Here is a 23,765-nt window from a genome sequence, read left to right as displayed (position 1 = left end):
TGTGCTCTCTGGTCATGTCTGGATTTGTTCTGCGCTCTCTGGTCATGTCTGGATTCGTTCTGCGCTCTCTGGTCATGTCTGGATTTGTTCTGAGCTCTCTGGTCATGTCTGGATTTGTTCTGCGCTCTCTGGTCATGTCTGGATTTGTTCTGCGCTCTCTAGTCATGTCTGGATTTGTACTGCACTCTCTGGTCATGTCTGGATTTGTTCTGCGCTCTCTAGTCATGTCTGGATTTGTACTGCACTCTCTGGTCATGTCTCGATTCGTTCTGCGCTCTCTGGTCATGTCTGGATTTGTTCTGCGCTCTCTGGTCATGTCTGGATTTGTTCTGCGCTCTCTGGTCATGTCTGGATTTGTTCTGCGCTCTCTAGATTGGTGAGCGCAGAACAGATCCAGACATGACTAGAGAGCGCAATGCATTCACTTATCTTTAGTAAATAACTCAGAGAAGATTTATTTACAGACTTTATTTAAAATTCTTGCAGAGAGATAGACTAAAGAGCGCAGAACAAATCCAGACATGACTAGAGAGCGCAGAGCAAATACAGATATAACTAGAGCATGCAAAACAGATCCAGATATGTCTGGATTTCTTCTGTGCTCTTTAGTCATGTCTGGATTTGTTCTGCGCTCTTTAGTAGTCATGTCTGGATTTGTTCTGCGCTCTTTAGTCATGTCTGGATTTGTTCTGCGCTCTTTAGTCTATCTCTCTGCAAGAATTTTAAATAAAGTCTGTAAATAAATCTTCTCTGAGTTATTTACTAAAGATAAGTGAATGCATTGCCAGATGCCTAAAATCACACCGCTACGGCATAAGAGGTCATGGCTACAGTATGACCCTACCCACCGCCTCCTCCAGCTATCTCCAGACTCTGACTGACCATCCCCAATGTCCTCAGTGACCTCCCACTGACCCTCCCAGCCTCCTCCAGTAATATTCAGACGCTTACTAACTGTCCCCGTCTCCTCCAGTGACCTCTGCCCTCTCACTGATAATCACCACCTCCTGAAGTGATCTATGCCCTGCCACTGACCCTCCCCGCCTCCTTCAGTGATCTATGCCCTGCCACTGACCCTCCCCGCCTCCTTCAGTGATCTATGCCCTGCCACTGACCCTCCCCGCCTCCTCCAGTGATCTATGCCCTGCCACTGACCCTCCCCGCCTCCTTTAGTGATCTATGCCCTGCCACTGACCCTCCCCGCCTCCTCCAGTGATCTATGCCCTGCCACTGACCCTCCCCGCCTCCTCCAGTGATCTATGCCCTGCCACTGACCCTCCCCGCCTCCTTCAGTGATCTATGCCCTGCCACTGACCCTCCCCGCCTCCTCCAGTGATCTATGCCCTGCCACTGACCCTCCCCGCCTCCTTCAGTGATCTATGCCCTGCCACTGACCCTCCCCGCCTCCTCCAGTGATCTCTGCCCTGCCACTGACCCTCCCCGCCTCCTCCAGTGATCTCTGCCCTCCCACCGACCCTCCCCGCCTCCTCCAGTGATCTCTGCCCTGCCACTGACCCTCCCCGTCTCCCCCAAGTGATCTCTGCCCTGCCACTGACCCTCCCCGCCTCCTCAAGTGATCTCTGCCCTGCCACTGACCCTCCCCGCCTCCTCCAGTGATCTATGCCCTCTCACCGACCCTCCCCACCTCCTCCAGTGATCTCTGCCCTCCCACTGACCCTCTCCGCCTCCTCCATTGATCTCTGCCCTCCCACTGACCCTCCCCGCCTCCTCCAGTGTTCTCTGCCCTGCCACTGACCCTCCCAGTCTCCCCCAGTGAACTCTGCCCTCCGACTGACCCTTCCCACCTACTCCAGTGATCTATGCTCTCCCACTGACCCTTCCAGCTTCCTCCAGTGATCTCTGCCCTCCCACTGACCCTCCCCACCTACTCCAGTGGCCTCTATCCTTCAGCTGACAGTCCCCACCTCCCCCAGTCATCTCTGGCCTCCCACTGATTGCCCCACCTCCTCCAGCAATCTCGGAGCTTGTCAAATCATCATTCTATAATACATTTCATACAGCAGCAAGAGAAGGAAAAGGAAAGCAACTTACAGATATAACGGCCACCAGCACCCGGACCAGCTGCCTGTAGCTGTTCTCATCTCCGGAAACCTTCCAAGACTTCTGCAACAAGATCACAAAGATCACAAAGAGCCATGCAAAGAGCATGGCTCTCTCTCCCTCCTACTACTTCCATTACTGCCTGCTCTATGTGAAATTTTACAGCTGACCTGCTCAATTATACATTATCTGAGAGGTGCGTATGCGGTCAGATTGTTCGAGCGCAGCACCGCACAATTGCCGAGTCTAAAGTTGCCCATTAACCCATGAGCAGCTTTAGTAGAGTTATATCGTATGAGATAAGTGCCCTGCTTTTGACCTCAGTCGGCAGAACTGGTTGTGCTGTAAATTCTTAGACTGCTTTGATCTCTCACTACTAGCAGAAAATAGTAGCAACTGAAAGCTCTGTTATTGTCTCCCACTGCCCCCTAGTGACAAGTGCCCATAAATACACATTACAGCAGTACCTCTTAGAAGCAAGGAAGTGCAACAAAGAAAAAAAAGTGCTAAAATAAATTAGCCTGGAGCACTTCCAAGCACTTGCAATAAATTGGCTAGTAAAGGGTTAGCGGTACAGTTCTTTTTAATGACTGATCGCATTTTCAAAAAGATTATTCAGATCATATTGTATGAAAACAGAGAAGCTGGTGGAAGCAACTGATCCTAACTGATTGCATCATTGATTGTTTCCTTCAAAAATGCTTGGCAATATTTGCCTTCTTAAGACAGAAAGAAATTCACAAATGTTCACTTATAGCTGAATTTTTTGCAATTACCCACAATGCACCACTACTGAATATGCAAATTATTCACCCCTGTAAGCCAGGCAAGCATCCAGAACTAGTGGTGTATGGCAAGCCTATAGCTTTTAATATTACACAGCCACCCCACCCCAAATGCAGACAGACTGTTTCAGGCTTTTGGCCCTCATCGGTACCAGGGCCGGATTTAGGGCAAGGCCACCTAGGCCATGGCCTAGGGCACCACAGGAGCAAGGGCACCAAAGCAGCAGGGTAAACTGGTGCAAGCTTGCAAATGCTGCAATGCAGGGAGATCAGGCGAGCACCTGACTGTGGTATTCTGCTGCTAGCCACCTGTGCAGCAGCCACCTTGCTCTCTGTGCAGGTTTGCATTGTGGCTGGTGGCTATAGACTTGGGCAGCATTGGAGACGAAAAGGAAGAGGAAGCTTCTGCACTGGAGATGAGCGGAGAAATGAGTGACACTGATGGCTGCTGCGGTGTGAAGGTGAGCTGGCTACCTACACTGAAGGGAGGTGGGAAAATGAGGAATTAAGGGAGTCATCTGGCTACCTATACTGGAGGGAAAGGGGGGAGGAGTCATTTGACTATGTATACTAGAGGGGAGGGGTAAGGGGTCATCTGGCTACTTATACTGTAGGAAAGGGGATCATCTCGCTACCTATACTGAAGGAGGGCGGCTGGTGACAGTGGCCTTGGGTGGTAAAGAGCACAAATCCGGCCCTGATCAGTACATGGCAGGGATTGAAATGGCTGTATGGGATCGGGCTTGCACCAGTACATCAGAGTAACCAAGCAGCTCAGGGTGACCCAAAATACTATGTATAGGGGGATAAAAGAGACCGAAAAGCCCTCCTACTAATTAATAAGCAACGCTTGGTGAAATTTGCCTTACTAAAACAGAAGGAAACTTACAATAATTCAGCTATAAGTGAACATCTGTGGTTACCCACAATGCACCACTACTGATTATGCAAATTATCCCTTTTTACCCCTCAAAGCAAGGCAAGCATCCAGAGCCGCTGGTGTATAGTAAGCACATAGCTCTACATTTTACACAGCCACACAACATAGGCTTGCTATACACCAGCGGTTCTGGATGCTAGCCTGGCTTACAGGGGCGAAAAGGGATAATTTGCATATTCAGTGGTAGTGCATTGTGGGTAACCACAAATGTTCACTTATAGCTGAATTATTGTAAATTTCCTTCTGTTTTAAGAAGGCAAATTTCACCAGGCATTGCTTATTAGTAGGAGTGCTTTTCTGTCTCTTTTATCCCCCTATACATACCTAGTGGTTTGGGTCACCCTGAGCTGCTTGGTTACTCTGTCTTCCTTAAAGTGGTTGATCAGCATGGCATAGTTTTCCTTAGATATGCTACTGGTTTAGTTTTCCATAGATCTGCTACTGAAATCTGTATTTAATTGTTCCAGAGCATTAAAGAATCAACATTTCAATCTTTTCTGTCGATCTGAATGATATTATTGAAACTGCGATTGTTAGCTAAATATGGGGCTGTTAATAGGCTTCTTAAAGCACACCTGAAAGCAAAAATAAATTTATGAGGTACAGCTAAAAAAAAAAATAGAACATTAGCAGCAAAGAAAAGAGTCTCATATTGTTTCCCAGTACAGGAAGGAGTTGCAAAAAAAAAAAAAAACTTCAGTTATCTACGCAAAAGAGCTTCTCTGAGCACACTGGGTGGAATACAGTCCTGTTTTATGAAGCACTTAAAGGACACATCTGAGCTCTATGAAAAAAAAATCCAGTTACCTGGGGCTTCCTCCAGCCCGTCCTGTGCCCTCGCCGCAGCTCAGCACACCATCGGTAGCCCGGTGTTCCCTCCGGCACGAGATGTCCACTACAACTGCACAAGCGGCTCTCAGTCGCACTGACATCATCCGGACTGTACTGCACAGGAGAAGCCGACCTGGCGAGGGCACAGGACGGATGCAGGGGGCTGGAGGAAGCCCCAGGTAAGTGGATTTTTTTATTTTTAACCTCCTTAGTGGTATGCCCTACACAGTGTCGGGCCATACTGCTCTGTGGCCCCAGGAGTCCCCCATAAATATCCCTAATGGCTATAAATCCTTTAGCTAGCACTAGGCTAGCTAGTACACGTGTTCAGCACCCCCAATCCAGCCAGTTAACCAGCTGAGCGGTCTGGACGAGCTCAGCTCGTCCAGTACCGCCAGAGCCTGCCACTCAGGCCCTGCTGGGCCGATTTGGCTCAAATAAAAAGCAGCACACGCAGCCGGCACTTTGTCAGCCGCGTGTGCTGCCTGATCGCCGCTGCAGTGCGGCGATCCGCCGCATGCAGCGGCGAAAGAGGGTCCCCCCAGCCGCCTGAGCCCAGCGTAGCCGGAACAAAAAGTTCCGGCCAGCGCTAAGGGCTGGATCGGAGGCGGCTGACGTCAGGACGTCGGCTGACGTCCATGACGTCACTCCGCTCGTCGCCATGGCGGCGAGTTAAGCGAAACAAGGAAGGCTGCTCATTGCGGCCTTCCTTGTTTATTCTGGGCACCGGAGGCGATCGGAAGATCGCCTCCGGAGCGCCCTCTAGTGGGCTTTCATGCAGCCAACTTTCAGTTGGCTGCATGAAATAGTTTTTTTTTTATTAAAAAAAAACCCTCCCGCAGCCTCCCTGGCGATCTTAATAGAACGCCAGGGTGGTTAATACATCTCTGAATCCAGCGATCGCGCAGCCTCCCTGCACAGCTCCGGTCTCTCTATGGGGAGGATCAGGTTTGTGCATGACGTCATGTACCATCTTCCCCATAGTGAAGACCGGAGCTGTCCGGGAGGCTGCGCAATCGCTGGATCCAGGCTGGGTAATGTATAAACGAGGGGAGTGGCGGGGATCGGAGGGTGACGGAGACTTCTTACTAGCCTAGTGCTAGCTAGAGGACTTACAGCCATTAGGGACAATTATTATAAAATCGGGCAAAATGTAACAAAACCTCCTGAACAGCGTAACGCTCAGGAGGTTAAAGTGCTCGGCCCTTCCTTTTAAACAGCGAGAGAAAGCTTGAGATAAGGTTTTACTGCAGGAAAGTTCAAAGGGTCATTATCTCCGCTTTGTTTTACAGCTTAAATTAGAGTGTGGTTTTAAAACTGCAACTATGACAGAATGATGCAAGGTTATAAAAAAAAAGCTATATTACTGAAAATAAAATGAGACCCCTTTCTTTGCTACTAATGTTCTGTTTATTATCCATACTACACATCCAATTCATTATATCATAAGGGTTTTTTTTGTTTTAAGACTTGTCTCTACTTGGGATAGTGAACAAGATGCAGCCTCGAAAGCGACCAAACACAGTAACGGCCACATCTCACCGACCATCACCATATATATCGTCCCAATGACCCTTGCCGTGATCCGTACAATGGCCCTTACCGTGACCCGTACAATGGCCTCAATTCACTAAGATCATGCTGGAGATAATAAGGCAAGAGAAAACTTACCTCCACACAGTAAGAGAGTTATCTTACCTTTTCACTCCTTAAGTTACCTCCTCTGTAGTTTATTTACCTCCTCTGTAGTTATTTTCACACGCAGTTAATAAACAGCCTGTCTTTAACTCTGGAGTTATTTTAAGGATTGGAGAGTTAACTTAAGGATACTGTAGGGGGGTCGGGGGAAAATGAGCTGAACTTACCTGGGGCTTCTAATGGTCCCCCGCAGACATCCTGTGCCTGCGCAGCCGTTCACCGATGCTCCGGCCCCGCCTCCAGTTCACTTCTGGAATTTCTGACTTTAACCACTTCAGCCTACAGCTTCGAAAATCTTATGCATCCGAGCAATGTTCACCTCCCATTCATTCGCTAATAACTTTATCGCTACTTATCAAAATTAATTGATCTATATCTCATTTTTTCCGCCACTAATTAGGCTTTCTTTAGGTATTACATTTTGCTAAGAGCCACTTTACTGTAAATACATTTTAACAGGAAGATTAAGATAGAAATGGAAAAAAATCATTATTTCTCAGTTTTTGGCCATTATAGTTTAAAATTAATACATGCTACAGAAATTAAAACCCATGCATTTTATGTGCCCATTTGTCCCGCTTATTACACCATTTAAATTACGTCCCTATCACAATTTATGGCGCCGATATTTTATTTAGAAATAAAGGTGCATTTTTTCAATTTGCGTCCATCACTATTTACAAGCTTATAATTTTAAAAAATGTAATAAGATACTCTCTTGACATGTATATTTAAGAAGTTCAGACCCTTAGGTAACTATTTATGTAGTTTTTTTTTTTTTTAATTGTAATTTTTTTTATTTATTTTTTTTAATACAAAAATGTATTTGGGTAATTTTAGTTTGGGAGGTAAATAGCCAATTTTAGATGTAATATAATGTATTTTTTATTCAATACAGGTATGTGGGTGCAGTTTACTATTTGGCCACAAGATGGCCACATTCCAAAAATTCCTGGATGCGAACAATGTCGCATCTAGGAACTAAAATGAAGAGAAGAAGTTTCCTGGGGGCAGAAATACCACGCTCTCTGATGAGAAAGCGTCGGTATTTCTGGCGGGGACTTAGATCGGTGAATGGGAATTATATTCCCATTCACTGATCGGGGGGGGGGGGGGGGGGCAGCGGGAGGCGCGCGCCCGATCGCGGGCACCACACGGCTGCAGCACCACTGCCTATCTGGACGGATATATGCGTCCAGATATGGCGAAGTGGTTAAAGTCAGAAAACCACTGCGCCTGCGTTGCCGTGTCCTCGATCCCGCTGATGTCATCAAGAGCACAAAGCGCAGACACAGACCGTACTGGGCCGACGCAGTATGCTCCTGGTGACATCAGCGGGATCGAGGACACGGCAACACAGGCGCAGTGGTTTTCTGACTTTAAAGTCAGAAATTCCAGAAGTGAACCGGAGGCGGGGCCGAAGCATTGGGGAGTGGCTGCGCCAACACAGGATGTCTGCGGGGGACCATTAGAAGCTCCGGGTAAGTTCAGCTCATTTTCCCCCGACCCCCCTACAGTATCCCTTTAAAGACAGAAGAGTTAACTTTAGGCTTGCCTGAGGTAAAATGTTTCCTGAATACTACATGCCTTATCACCATGGTAACAACTCTAGAAGAGTTATTAAAGACAGGAGATAAGCTTAGTGAATTGAGGCCAATGGCCCTTGCCGTGACCCGTACAATGGCCCTTGCCGTGACCCGTACAATGGCCCTTGCCGTGACCCGTACAATGGCCCTTGCCGTGACCCGTACAATGGCCCTTGCCGTGACCCGTACAATGGCCCTTGCCGTGACCCGTACAATGGCCCTTGCCGTGACCCGTACAATGGCCCTTGCCGTGACCCGTACAATGGCCCTTGCCGTGACCCGTACAATGGCCCTTGCCGTGCCCCGTACAATGGCCCTTGCCGTGATCCGTACAATGGCCCTTGCCGTGATCCGTACAATGGCCCTTACCGTGACCCGTACAATGGCCCTTACCGTGACCCGTACAATGTCCCTTACCGTGACCCGTACAATGTCCCTTACCGTGACCCGTACAATGGCCCTTACCGTGACCCGTACAATGTCCCTCGCCGTGACCCGTACAATGACCCTCGCCGTGACCCGTACAATGGCCCTTGCCGTGACCCGTACAATGGCCCTTACCGTGATCCGTACAATGACCCTTACCGTGACCCGTACAATGACCCTCACCGTAACCCTGTAGAATGTCGCTTACCTTCAGGAAACAGATCAAACAGCCGATCAGCGGGTAAACGGGGATAAATATAGAGAACATGTCGTGGAAGATGGCAGAGGTCAGCTCATTCCCCATGGCCGAGGCCAGCTCGATGACGGTGATGCTGATCAGGCAGATCTGTACAGGGGAAATAATACCTTATTTATCAAGCCTTCCCAGGATTCTCATTTATCTCATGTCAGAGGGCGAGACTGTTACCTGCACCACACCCAATGCCAAGCACAGCAAAGTCCCCGTTACCCGGCACCCGCTGGAATTAGCTGCTGCCGGATAAGTGGGCTTTCTGGTTGCTTGAGGCTGAATGTTATAGATAGGCCCAGATAATACAGTACAATCCCTGACTTTGTATACATACCATGATCTCTGTATTACCGGATTTTAACATTTAATACACAGTATACTAACCGCGTGAGGGCCATTGAATCCAGTCTTCAAAGAGAACCTGAGGTGGGGTTCTGACAATGCAATCTGCATACAGAGGCTGGGTCTGCCTATACTGCCCAGCCTCTGTTTCTATCCAGATCCCACCTAGGCCCCCCTGCGCTCTGCTACCCCCATAAATGTGTACTGTCACTCTCGCCACTCCCCCCGCCTCCTGCATAGCTCCGGTCCACGCCCGCGTCCCTTCCCTCCCCGCTGACTGGAGTGAAGGGACACAGGCGGGGACCGGAGCTATGCAGGAGGCGGGGGGAGCTGCGAGACTGACACTATAGAGGTAAACACAGCCCGCACAGCGCGGCTGTGATTTATGGGGGATAGCAGAACGCAGGGGGGGCTTAGGGGGGGATCTGGATAGCAATAGAGGCTGGGCAGCATAGGCAGACCCAGCCTCTGTATGCGGATAGCATTGTCAGAACCCCACCTCGGGTTCTGTAAGCACAGCAGACCCTACAAAAAAAAAATCTAAAAAAGTTTGCCTTCCCCACTGTGAGTACTGCCGGTGATTTGTTCTGATTGGTTGAGACTTCTGGTTAGTGGAGTTCTGGATAACTAGTACTCTGCTGTACTCCCCCTATAGGTGATGGGCGGGGCTGAAATCTTGGGGGAGGGTGCTTCCTAAAAAAACTGTAGGCTAAAACTGGCCATACACCACCCAATGTATGTGCAGATCGACCACATTGTACCATAGCGGGGTCTATCCAGAGAAGCATCTATTGCCTGCCCACACTCCGCATAAAAATTTCCGGGTATCAGAAATCGGCCTACCACCTTCACCTGTCAGGCCACCCTCCAGGTGTATATATTCCCCCCCCCCCCCCCCCCGTTACATGCACACTTGTCTGCTGGGATGACTCCTGGCCTCCTCAGGTGTCCGGAGTCACAGCAAGCCTCTGTACCACGTGACAAGTGCATGTAAGATGTCAATATATATGCCAGTGTCACGTGGTACAGATGTTTGCTGGGACATTAGAGGAGAGCAGGAGTCACACCAGCAGAGAGGAGAGCCTTTACCATCACACATGGGCATGGAAGGACACAGATAACACAGCACGGTGACATAGTAGTGGACTAATAGAGGATGTTAGCATACAAAACAGTTTGCATGCAAAGTATTCTGTACCAGACCCTTCCACTGCAGTGAGGTCATCCCACTGGAAGGCACCCTAACAATTTATTATTATATTAGAGTTTAGGGTCCCTTCCAATAGGATTACCTCACTGCGGTGGAAGGGTCTGGTACAGAATACTTTGCAAACAACAAGCTAACATCCTCCATTAGTCCTTATTTGTAGCATCTGTTTCCCTATAAGGGGCTCTACACACATATGCTGACAGTCATTCAGAGGTGGCCAGATCTAAGGTGCACTGCCATTTGTTCATGCTGTCTACAAGCATATAATCTCTACCCATGTAGTTTTGTAACTGAAAGTAGTCTCACCTCAGACTGGCATTGTACTCACCATAGAGAAGCAGGTGGAGTATGACTGTCGCACGTCGCCTACATGCTTGTGGGAGAAGGAGAAGGCGTAGGTGAGCAGCACATTGGCCGGCACGTAGCCAATCAGACAGACCACCTGGAAGAAAGAGAACATTGGAAGAGAATGCCATCGAAACCCACACAATCATATCTAGAGCTGACACATAAACGCAGACACTCGCCACAAATAAAGGGGCGCTCTGACTCATCCATCATATTTCAGCACTACTAAGGGATGGCACTACCATAGTGGCAACCCACAATTATCCCAGGGCCCCCAAGCCCTGCTGAGCCCTCCAGGTGTCTCCCCCCCCCCCCCCAATGCTCCTCGACGCCCCAGTAAAGACTCACCCCATCGTCTGCTTCCTGGGGCTCCTGCAAAGTCTCCCAATAAGTGGTGCTCCCTGTGGCCCCTACAAAGTTTTTGGCAGCGCAACAGGCAGCCGGACAGGTGAGTTGCTATGCCGCAGCTGTGCAGGGGCGCCTGGGAGCACGAGTCGGTTGTGTATACCAATAGTTGGTGAAAAACCTTAAAAATCCCCAATAGCCGTATTTGTAATTCTTACCCTATCATAAATGGTGTGCCCTTCAATAGCTCGGAGCTATGGAAGTTCTACATACTTTCTCCCACCAGCTGACCTTTGATTGGCCAATCACTGACCATTTGTACCACCTCCATGTACTATCAGGGCCAACAGACTGAATGTTATGAGCAGATTGTGTCAGTACGCTCTCCTGCTACATGGAGTGCAAAAATTGGCCAATGATTGGCTAATCAAAATTGGATGTGTGTATGGACCTTTATTCTAATGGGTAACAGGAACATAAATTGACCGTCTAATAGGAATGGTTAATGATGTATGCTAATTTTATGCAGCTTGGAGTTGGACCAAACAGCAGCACACGTTTGCAAATAATTTGCATAACATTTGCATCAGTTTTGAAATATCATCTCTCTGCTGACTCTCCTGGATGCCACAAGAAAGAACGGTGCAGGGAATACTCACCAGAGACACGACCGTCCCTGCGTACAGCGGGATCCCTCTGTTGAAGATGAAGAAGGTTGCCAGCATGATGCTGAGGATCAGGAGGTACAGAGGCATGTCCACCGCCGCCTGCCCCACCCAATACGCTGACTGGTAGAGGCCGGACATCTTCAGCTGCGTATACGTCTTCACCTGATACACAATGAGAGGGGGGGATGAGAGAACAGCAAGAAACACACTCCACTCTCCCGCGGAATCCACTCCATTCAGCCCCACTCCATTCACCCCCGAAATCCACTCCATTCACCCCCGAAATCCACTCCATTCACCCACCACTCAATTCACCCCCGAAATCCACTCCATTCACCCCCGAAATCCACTCCATTCACCCACCACTCAATTCACCCCCGAAATCCACTCCATTCACCCCCGAAATCCACTACATTTACCCACCACTCAATTCACCCGCGGAATCCACTCCATTCATTCTCCACTCCATTCACCCGCGGAATCCACTCCATTCACCCACCACTCAATTCACCCCCGGAATCCACTCCATTCACCCTCCACTCCATTCACCCGCGGAATCCACTCCATTCACCCTCCACTCCATCCCCCCCCCCCCCCCCAATCCACTCCATTCACCTGCGGAATCCACTCCATTCACCCCCCACTCCATTCACCTGCGGAATCCACTCCATTCACCCTCCACTCCATCCCCCCCAATCAACTCCAATCACCCTCCACTTCATTCACCTGCGGAATCCACTCCATTCACCCTCCACTCCACCTGCAGAATCCACTCCATCCCCCCCCCCCGCCAATCCACTCCATTCAACCCCGCAATCCACTCCATTTATCCCCCCACACCATTCACCTGCGGAATCCACTCCATTCACCCTCCACTCCATCCCCCCCAATCCACTCCATTCACCTGTGGAATCCACTCCATTCACCCTCCACTCCCCCTGCAGAATCCACTCCATTCACCCTCCACTCCATCCCCCCCCCCCCCAAATCCACTCCATTCAACCCCGCAATCCACTCCATTTATCCCCCCACTCCATTCACCCGCGGAATCGACGCCATTCACCCTCCACTATATTCACCCCCGCAATCTACTCCATTCACCCCTGGAAGCCCGGATTAGGCAAAGCTTGTAATGTGCAGATGATAACATTAATTTAAATGCAGAAATATTGCAAAAATGATTCTTGTTTTTGAGCAATAAAAAGAGCAAAATACCCATGTGAATAAATCATAGCCTGATATATATTCTCCTCTGTAGCAACCTTACAGCTGCCCCTCCCTCTCAGTCACTCTGAGCCCCTCCCCCATGAGAATCACATGGGCTTGAAATCAGGGGGAGCGATTGATGTGTGAAATTAAGCCACACCTACCTGCTGCCTGATAGGCTATGAACTCAAACCATGCAGCTCCTGGCCTATGTAGCACCGCAGGAGGCTTCTCAGCCTAGCAGACCTAAACTGAAAACTGACCACGCTTCCACAATTATTAATATCAATTTTAATATGAAATCCCGCCTCTCCCCAAGTAAGTCATTTAACTAATTGCAGACTTAAAGGGAACCAGAGACGAAGCCCCCTCATGTATTTTACCATATATATCAGTAAGAACATTAGAGAAAACACTTACCATGCTGTCTGTTTCGTCCTCACTGCTAAAAGTGTCTGTTATTAGCAGTCACAAGAATCCCAGACTGAGCAATTAAATCTGGCTTTGCTGGGAATGATTATTGCTGAGTCATTATAGCAAAGCCACAAGGGGGCAGGCTTGGGCTTGAAATAACACCACAGAAGACAGACTTAGCTATAATCTTTCTGTAGCAAAGCTAGACCGAGCAGCCTGACTTCTCAGTCGGGGGTTCTTATCAGAGGTGATAAGAGTCAGATTACACAGAGAACAATGAAACAAAGAGCAGATTAGGCGTTTACTGTCATGTTCCCACTGATTTATAAGGTAAAATACAAGAGGGTGCTTCATCTCTGGTTCTCTTTAATCTCCTAATTACCTCAAACCCCTCCCCCTTCCCCAGGGCTTCCTGTTGCATGCTGGGACAACTACTACACAGGCACCCAGACTCGTAAAGAACAAGCGACACCCATGCTAACCTAGAAATTAAAAACACATATAGAAGTAGATAAATACTACTTCTACTCACATAACAGATGTATTGTGCTATCCACTGTTTGTGAATGGAGCATCCCCCGGCCGGATGCTCCATTCACTCGCGTAGGTCTCCTGTCGCTAGCCCACGTACTCACGCGGGACTAGCGACAGTTCCAGCGAAGTTGCTGGCAGGGAAATAAATGGAAGAGGAGGAATATATTATAGATAAAAAGAACTCCCAGCATGCAACTCTTTGGCACTGTTTGGCACTAGGGCCAATGCTCTTAAAGTATGTGATGACTACAAACCATAACAGCAGAAAAAGTTTTGCAAGTTTTGAATGCAGGATTAGCATCTGTATCGCTTAACACACTCAGACCAGTTGCTGTAGAAATTTGATTTTTATGGTGACAATCCCGTTTTAAATGCGGTTTTCATGCTTTTGCATGTTGTATGCGATTTGCATTTTCCATGCATCTTTTAGTGCGATCTGTGTTTTTACAGATGGCAGTAGCCTTAACATGATGCAGAAACCCCCTTACCAAACATATTAAACAATAGCGGAGGAGCAGCTGGGTAATCGTATCTGTTTTCTATCTATAATGCTGTGAGCGCAATATGATCATCTTCCCCATATCAAATAAATCTATAATATAAGAGAGACAGCGAAGGTTTATACGTATTTGCAAATAAAAGTTAAAGAACACCTGTAGTGAGAGGGATATGGAGGTTGCCATATTTATTTCCTTTTAAACAATACCAGTTGCCTGGCTGTCCTGTTGATCTCTGACTGCAGTAGTGTCTGAATCACACAACTGAAACAAGCATGCAGCTAATCCAGTCACACTTCAGTAGAGCACCTGATCTGCATGTTTGTTCAGGGGCTAGGACTGAAAGTATTAGAGGCAGATGATCAGCAGGACAGCCAGACAATGTGCATTGTTTACAAGGAAACCTAGGTCAGCCTCCGTATCCCTCTCACGTCAGCTTCCCTTTAAGGGGAAGCAGCGGGGTCTGCAGGTGGCAGGCAGAGTACCAGGCCTCACCTTATGGTTGTACGTATTTTCCATGGCAAAGAAAGGCAGCATCCCGGTGGCGATTATCCCCAGATAGATCACCAGGAAGTACAGCGTAATCTTGAATGAGATGTCGAAGTATTCCTGTAAACACACATAGAATTTATCAGTTTTCAGGTTTATAGACAGAAATAAGGACTATACGGGTAGGTGTGAAATCTGGAGCACAAAGCAAGTATGACTAGAGGGTGTGTGTGACATCTGGAGCAGAAGGCAAGTATGACTATACGGGTAGGTGTGACCTCCGGAGCAGAAGGCAAGTATGACTATATGGGTAGGTGTGACATCTGGAGCAGAAGGCAAGTATGACTCTATGGGTAGGTGTGACCTCTGGGGCAGAAGGCAAGTATGACTATACGGGTAGGTGTGACCTCTGGAGCACAAGGCAAGTATGACTATACTGGTAGGTGTGACCTCTGGAGCAGAAGGCAAGTATGACTATACGGGTAGGTGTGACCTCCGGAGCAGAAGGCAAGTATGACTATACGGGTAGGTGTGAAATCTGGAGCACAAAGCAAGTATGACTATACGGGTGTGTGTGACATCTGGAGCAGAAGGCAAGTATGACTATACGGGTAGGCGTGACCTCTGGAGCAGAAGGCAAGTAGGACTATACGGGTGTGTGTGACATCTGGAGCAGAAGGCAAGTATGACTATACGGGTAGGTGTGACCTCCGGAGCAGAAGGCAAGTATGACTATACGGGTAGGTGTGAAATCTGGAGCACAAAGCAAGTATGACTATACGGGTAGGTGTGACCTCTGGAGCAAAAGGCAAGTATGACTATACGGGTAGGCGTGACCTCTGGAGCAGAAGGCAAGTATGACTATACGGGTAGGTGTGACATCTGGAGCAGAAGGCAAGTAGGACTATACGGGTAGGTGTGACCTCCGGAGCAGAAGGCAAGTATGACTATACGGGTAGGTGTGACATCTGGAGCAGAAGGCAAGTATGACTATACGGGTAGGTGTGACATCTGGAGCAAAAGGCAAGTATGACTATACGGGTAGGCGTGACCTCTGGAGCAGAAGGCAAGTATGACTATACAGGAACATGTGACATCTAGAGCAGAAGGCAAGTATGACTATACGGGTAGGTGTGACATCTGGAGCAGAAGGAAAGTATGACTATACGGGTAGGTGTGACATCTGGAGCAGAAGGCAAGTATGACTATACGGGTAGGTGTGACCTCTGGAGCAGAAGGCAAGTATGACTATACGGGTGTGTGTGACATCTGGAGCAGAAGGCAAGTATGACTATACGGTTAGGTGTGACCTCTGGAGCAGAAGGCAAGTATGACTATACAGGAACATGTGACATCTAGAGCAGAAGGCAAGTATGACTATACGGGTAGGTGTGACCTCTGGAGCAGAAGGCAAGTATGACTATACAGTAACATGTGACATCTGGGGCAGAAGGCAAGTATGACTATACAGTAACATGCAACATCTGGGGCAGAAGGCAAGTATGACTATACGGGTAGGTGTGACCTCTGGAGCAGAAGGCAAGTATGACTATACGGGTAGGTGTGACATCTGGGGCAGAAGGCAAGTATGACTATACGGGTAGGCGTGACCTCTGGAGCAGAAGGCAAGTATGACTATACGGGTAGGTGTGACAGCTGGAGCAGAAGGCAAGTATGACTATACGGGTAGGTGTGACATCTGGAGCAGAAGGCAAGTATGACTATACAGTAATATGTGACCTCTGGAGCAGAAGGCAAGTATGACTATACGGGTAGGCGTGACCTCTGGAGCAGGAGGCAAGTATGACTATACGGGTAGATGTGACCTCTGGAGCAGAAGGCAAGTATGACTATACGGGTAGATGTGACCTCTGGAGCAGAAGGCAAGTATGACTATACGGGTAGGTGTGACATCTGGGGCAGAAGGCAAGTATGACTATACGGGTAGGCGTGACCTCTGGAGCAGAAGGCAAGTATGACTATACGGGTAGGTGTGACCTCTGGAGCAGAAGGCAAGAATGACTATACGGGTAGGTGTGACATCTGGAGCAGAAGGCAAGTATGACTATACAGTAATATGTGACCTCTGGAGCAGAAGGCAAGTATGACTATACGGGTAGGCGTGACCTCTGGAGCAGAAGGCAAGTATGACTATACGGGTAGGCGTGAACTCTGGAGCAGGAGGCAAGTATGACTATACGGGTAGATGTGACCTCTGGAGCAGAAGGCAAGTATGACTATACGGGTAGATGTGACCTCTGGAGCAGAAGGCAAGTATGACTGTACGGGTAGGCGTGACCTCTGGAGCAGAAGGCAAGTATGACTATACGGGTAGGTGTGACCTCTGGAGCAGAAGGCAAGTATGATTATACGGCTAGTTGTGACATCTGGAGCAGAAGGCAAGTATGACTATACAGGAACATGTGACATCTGGGGCAGAAGGCAAGTATGAATATACGGGTAGGTGTGACCTCTGGAGCAGAAGGCAAGTATAACTATACGGGTAGGCGTGACATCTGGAGCAGAAGGCAAGTAGGACTATACGGGTAGGTGTGACCTCTGGAGCAGAAGGCAAGTATAACTATACGGGTAGGCGTGATATCTGGAGCAGAAGGCAAGTATAACTATACGGGAAGGTGTGACCTCTGGAGCAGAAGGCAAGTATGACTATACGGGTAGGTGTGACCTCTGGAGCAGAAGGCAAGTATGACTATACGGGTAGGTGTGACATCTGGGGCAGAAGGCAAGTATGACTATACGGGTAGGCGTGACCTCTGGAGCAGAAGGCAAGTATGACTATACGGGTAGGTGTGACCTCTGGAGCAGAAGGCAAGAATGACTATACGGGTAGGTGTGACTTCTGGAGCAGAAGGCAAGTATGACTATACAGTAATATGTGACCTCTGGAGCAGAAGGCAAGTATGACTATACGGGTAGGCGTGACCTCTGGAGCAGAAGGCAAGTATGACTATACGGGTAGGCGTGACCTCTGGAGCAGGAGGCAAGTATGACTATACGGGTAGGTGTGACCTCTGGAGCAGAAGGCAAGTATGGCTATACGGGTAGGTTTGGCATCTGGAGCAGAAGGCAAGTATGACTATACGGGTAGATGTGACATCTGGAGCAGAAGGCAAGTATGACTATACGGGTAGGTGTGGCATCTGGAGCACAAGGCAAGTATGACTATACGGGTAGATGTGACCTCTGGAGCAGAAGGCAATTATGACTATACGGGTAGGTGTGACCTCTGGAGCAGAAGGCAAGTATGACTATACGGGTAGGTGTGACCTCTGGAGCAGAAGGCAAGTATGACTCTATGGGTAGGTGTGACCTCTGGGGCAGAAGGCAAGTATGACTATACGGGTAGTTGTGACATCTGGAGCAGATAGCAAGTATGACTATACGGGTAGGTGTGACATCTGGAGCACAAGGCAACTATGACTATACGGGTAGGTGTGACCTCTGGAGCACAAGGCAAGTATGACTATACGGATGTGTGTGACATCTGGAGCAGAAGGCAAGTATGACTATACGGGTAGGTGTGACCTCTGGGGCAGATGGCAAGTATGACTATACGGATAGGTGTGACATCTGGAGCACAAGGCAAGTATGACTATATGGATGTGTGTGACATCTGGGGCAGAAGGCAAGTATAACTATATGAGTAAGCGTGACCTCTGGAGCAGAAGGCAAGTATGACTATACGGATAGGTGTGACATCTGGAGCAGAAGGCAAGTATGACTATATGGGTAGGTGTGACATCTGGAGCAGAAGGCAAGTATGACTATATGGGTAGGTGTGACATCTGGAGCAGAAGGCAAGTATAACTATACGGGTAGGCGTGACATCTGGAGCACAAGGCAAGTATGACTATACGGGTAGGTGTGACATCTGGGGCAGAAGGCAAGTATGACTATACAGTAACATGTGACATCTGGGGCAGAAGGTAAGTATGACTATACGGGTAGGTGTGACCTCTGGAGCAGAAGGCAAGTATAACTATACGGGTAGGTGTGACCTCTGGAGCAGAAGGCAAGTATGATCATACGGCTAGTTGTGACATTTGGAGCAGAAGGCAAGTATGACTATACGGGTAGGTGTGACATCTGGAGCACAAGGCAAGTATGACTATACGGGTAGGTGTGACCTCTGGAGCAGAAGGCAAGTATAACTATACGGGTAGGCGTGACCTCTGGAGCAGAAGGCAAGTATAACTATACAGGAACATGTGACATCTGGGGCAGAAGGCAAGTATGACTATACGGGTAGGTGTGACATCTGGGGCAGAAGGCAAGTATAACTATACGGGTAGATGTGACATCTGGAGCAGAAGGCAAGTATGACTATACGGGTAGGTGTGGCATCTGGAGCACAAGGCAAGTATGACTATACGGGTAGATGTGACCTCTGGAGCAGAAGGCAATTATGACTATACGGGTAGGTGTGACCTCTGGAGCAGAAGGCAAGTATGACTATACGGGTAGGTGTGACCTCTGGAGCAGAAGGCAAGTATGACTCTATGGGTAGGTGTGACCTCTGGGGCAGAAGGCAAGTATGACTATACGGGTAGTTGTGACATCTGGAGCAGATGGCAAGTATGACTATACGGGTAGGTGTGACATCTGGAGCACAAGGCAACTATGACTATACGGGTAGGTGTGACCTCTGGAGCACAAGGCAAGTATGACTATACGGATGTGTGTGACATCTGGAGCAGAAGGCAAGTATGACTATACGGGTAGGTGTGACCTCTGGGGCAGATGGCAAGTATGACTATACGGATAGGTGTGACATCTGGAGCACAAGGCAAGTATGACTATATGGATGTGTGTGACATCTGGGGCAGAAGGCAAGTATAACTATATGAGTAAGCGTGACCTCTGGAGCAGAAGGCAAGTATGACTATACGGATAGGTGTGACATCTGGAGCAGAAGGCAAGTATGACTATATGGGTAGGTGTGACATCTGGAGCAGAAGGCAAGTATGACTATATGGGTAGGTGTGACATCTGGAGCAGAAGGCAAGTATAACTATACGGGTAGGCGTGACATCTGGAGCACAAGGCAAGTATGACTATACGGGTAGGTGTGACATCTGGGGCAGAAGGCAAGTATGACTATACAGTAACATGTGACATCTGGGGCAGAAGGTAAGTATGACTATACGGGTAGGTGTGACCTCTGGAGCAGAAGGCAAGTATAACTATACGGGTAGGTGTGACCTCTGGAGCAGAAGGCAAGTATGATCATACGGCTAGTTGTGACATTTGGAGCAGAAGGCAAGTATGACTATACGGGTAGGTGTGACATCTGGAGCACAAGGCAAGTATGACTATACGGGTAGGTGTGACCTCTGGAGCAGAAGGCAAGTATAACTATACGGGTAGGCGTGACATCTGGAGCAGAAGGCAAGTATAACTATACAGGAACATGTGACATCTGGGGCAGAAGGCAAGTATGACTATACGGGTAGGTGTGACATCTGGGGCAGAAGGCAAGTATAACTATACGGGTAGGTGTGACCTCTGGAGCAGAAGGCAAGTATAACTATACGGGTAGGCGTGACATCTGGGGCAGAAGGCAAGTATGACTATACGGGTAGGTGTGACCTCTGGGGCAGAAGGCAAGTATAACTATACGGGTAGGCGTGACATCTGGGGCAAAAGGCAAGTATGACTATACGGGTAGGTGTGACCTCTGGAGCAGAAGGCAAGTATGATTATACGGCTAGTTGTGACATCTGGAGCAGAAGGCAAGTATGACTATACAGGAACGTGTGACATCTGGGGCAGAAGGCAAGTATGACTATACGGGTAGGTGTGACCTCTGGAGCAGAAGGCAAGTATAACTATACGGGTAGGCGTGACATCTGGAGCAGAAGGCAAGTAGGACTATACGGGTAGGTGTGACCTCTGGAGCAGAAGGCAAGTATAACTATACGGGTAGGCGTGACATCTGGAGCAGAAGGCAAGTATAACTATACGGGAAGGTGTGACCTCTGGAGCAGAAGGCAAGTATGACTATACAGGAACATGTGACATCTAGAGCAGAAGGCAAGTATGACTATACGGGTAGGTGTGACCTCTGGAGCAGAAGGCAAGTATGACTATACAGTTGTGTGTCACATCTGGAGCAGAAGGCAAGTATGACTATACGGGTAGGTGTGACCTCTGGAGCAGAAGGCAAGTATGACTATACGGGTAGGTGTGACGCAGAAGGCAAGTATGACTATATAGGTAGGTGTGACATCTGGAGCAGAAGGCAAGTATGACTATACAGGAACATGTGACCTCTGGGGCAGAAGGCAAGTATGATTATACGGGTAGGCGTGACATCTGGAGCACAAGGCAAGTATGACTATACGGGAAGGTGTGACATCTGGGGCAGAAGGCAAGTAGGACTATACGGGAAGGTGTGACATCTGGGGCAGAAGGCAAGTATGACTATACAGGAACATGTGACATCTGGAGCAGAAGGCAAGTATGACTATACGGGTAGGTGTGACATCTGGGGCAGAAGGCAAGTAGGACTATACGGGTAGGTGTGACCTCTGGAGCAGAAGGCAAGTAGGACTATATGGGTAGGCGTGACCTCTGGAGCAGAAGGCAAGTAGGACTATACGGGTAGGTGTGACCTCTGGAGCAGAAGGCAAGTATGACTATACGGGTAGGTGTGACATCTAGAGCAGAAAGCAAGTATGACTATACGGGTAGGTGTGACATCTGGGGCAGAAGGCAAGTAGGACTATACGGGTAGGTGTGACATCTGGAGCAGAAGGCAAGTATAAGTAATGTCACATCAACATGACTTAATTAGTCATACAATAATTACTGTACATTCAATGAAAAGATCCAGCAAAGTTTCCCAAATACTTTCTCCTGAATATTTTCCCAGGATACACTCTGGATTTTCGTAACGATACACATGATTAGGAGGGTGTGATAAGACGATGGTGGGGGGGCGTGTCACCTGGGGGAAGGGGCTGCTCCACACTTGGATGGTCTCGTTGACGTGCAGATGTCTCAGCAGGTTGTTGCTGATGATGTTGATGAGGACCGGCAGAGAGTGAACCATGGAGCTGTTAAATATGGCTTCATACATCAAATACTGCGAGGAAAGAAAAAGAAGACAAGTCGTCACACGGAGCCGTACGTACAACGTGCATAGAGACAGTATTATATGGACCCCTTGTAGCCTCACCATAGCCCTATATGGCCCCACCCCCACCAGTGCATAGAGACAGTCTATTGTATGGACCCCTTGTAGCCTCACCATAGCCCTATATGGCCCCACCCCACCAGTGCAGAGTTTGGCATATGGAGCAGGCTGGAGAGATATCGGTCTATAAACACTGACAGTGATTTCCTAGAGTCTCTTCCAGCCGTACCCACACTTTGTATCATAAACACAGGATAATTTAAGGTCATACAAACAGGAACGGGAAGAGGAACGCTGCCTGAGCAGCAGTCCGGACAGGTGATATATCTACACGCCCCCACTGCTCTGTGTGTATCTTCTTATATTATCATTAGTAGTATTTATATAGCAGTGATATATTCTGCAGCACTTTACAGAGTACATGGTCATGCCACTGACTGTCCTCAGAGGAGCTCACACTCTAATCCTACCATAGTCATAGTGTAATGTCCTACCTTATTATTATTAGGTATTTATATAGCACTGACATCTCCTGCAGCACATTACAGAGTACATAGTCATGTCACTGACTGTCCTCAGAGGAGCTCACACTCTAATCCTACCATAGTCATAGTGTAATGTCCTACCATATTATTATTAGGTATTTATATAGCACTGACATCTTCTGCAGCACATTACAGAGTACATAGTCATGTCACTGACTGTCCTCAGAGGAGCTCACACTCTAATCCTACCATAGTCATAGCCTAATGTCCTACCATATTATTATTATGTATTTATATAGCACTTACATCTTCTGCAGCACATTACAGAGTACATAGTCATGCCACTGACTGTCCTCAGAAGAGCTCACACTCTAATCCCATCATAGTCATAGTCTAATGTCCTACCATATTATTATGTATTTATATAGCACTGACATCTTCTGCAGCACATTACAGAGTACATAGTCATGTCACTGACTGTCCTCAGAGGAGCTCACAATGTAATCCTACCATAGTCATTAGCTAATGTGCTACCATATTATTATTATGTATTTATATAGCACGGACATCTCCTGCAGCACATTACAGAGTACATAGTTATGTCACTCGCTGTCCTCAGAGGAGCTCACACTCTAATCCTACCATAGTCCTAGTCTAATGTCCTACCATATTATTATTATGTATTTATATAGCACGGACATCTCCTGCAGCACATTACAGAGTACATAGTCATGTCACTGACTGTCCTCAGAGGAGCTCACTATCTAATCCTACCATAGTCATAGTGTAATGTCCTACCATATTATTATTATTATGTATTTATATAGCACTGACATCTTCTGCAGCACATTACAGAGTACATAGTCATGTCACTGACTGTCCTCAGAGGAGCTCACACTCTAATCCTACCATAGTCATAGTGTAATGTGCTACCATATTACTATGTATTTATATAGCACTGACATCTCCTGCAGCACATTACAGAGTACATACAGTGGAGGAAATAATTATTTGACCCCTCACTGATTTTGTAAGTTTGTCCAATGACAAAGAAATGAAAAGTCTCAGAACAGTATCATTTCAATGGTAGGTTTATTTTACCAGTGGCAGATAGCACATCAAAAGGAAAATCGAAAAAATAACCTTAAATAAAAGATAGCAACTGATTTGCATTTCATTGAGTGAAATAAGTTTTTGAACCCCTACCAACCATTAAGAGTTCTGGCTCCCACAGAGTGGTTAGACACTTCTACTCAATTAGTCACCCTCCTTAAGGACACCTGTCTTAACTAGTCACCTGTATAAAAGACACCTGTCCACAGAATCAATCAATCAAGCAGACTCCAAACTCTCCAACATGGGAAAGACCAAAGAGCTGTCCAAGGATGTCAGAGACAAAATTGTAGACCTGCACAAGGCTGGAATGGGCTACAAAACCATTAGCAAGAAGCTGGGAGAGAAGGTGACAACCGTTGGTGCGATTGTTTGAAA

At 47.9% G+C, this 23,765-nt stretch overlaps 1 protein-coding gene across 3 annotated transcripts in view; it reads right to left on the bottom strand.

Annotated features, from left to right (window-relative positions):
- The window catches only part of ABCA5 (ATP binding cassette subfamily A member 5), a 230,244-nt gene that overhangs the window by 44,187 nt on the left and 162,292 nt on the right, over nucleotides 1-23,765 (bottom strand). For all 3 annotated transcript variants that reach the window (XM_068263315.1, XM_068263316.1, XM_068263317.1), the window contains 6 exons: nucleotides 21,601-21,738; nucleotides 14,637-14,750; nucleotides 11,482-11,652; nucleotides 10,458-10,571; nucleotides 8,536-8,673; nucleotides 2,053-2,124 (listed from right to left, as the gene is read on the bottom strand). In XM_068263315.1, the coding sequence (XP_068119416.1) occupies nucleotides 2,053-2,124; nucleotides 8,536-8,673; nucleotides 10,458-10,571; nucleotides 11,482-11,652; nucleotides 14,637-14,750; nucleotides 21,601-21,738 (747 nt within the window). The remainder of the gene's footprint in view (nucleotides 1-2,052; nucleotides 2,125-8,535; nucleotides 8,674-10,457; nucleotides 10,572-11,481; nucleotides 11,653-14,636; nucleotides 14,751-21,600; nucleotides 21,739-23,765) is intronic.

This window comes from Hyperolius riggenbachi, chromosome 12 (genome assembly GCF_040937935.1).
Source record: "Hyperolius riggenbachi isolate aHypRig1 chromosome 12, aHypRig1.pri, whole genome shotgun sequence".
Classification (NCBI taxonomy): domain Eukaryota; kingdom Metazoa; phylum Chordata; class Amphibia; order Anura; family Hyperoliidae; genus Hyperolius; species Hyperolius riggenbachi.
The sequence above is the reverse complement of the archived record's forward strand: the minus strand, read 5'-3'. Positions and strand labels throughout refer to the sequence as shown.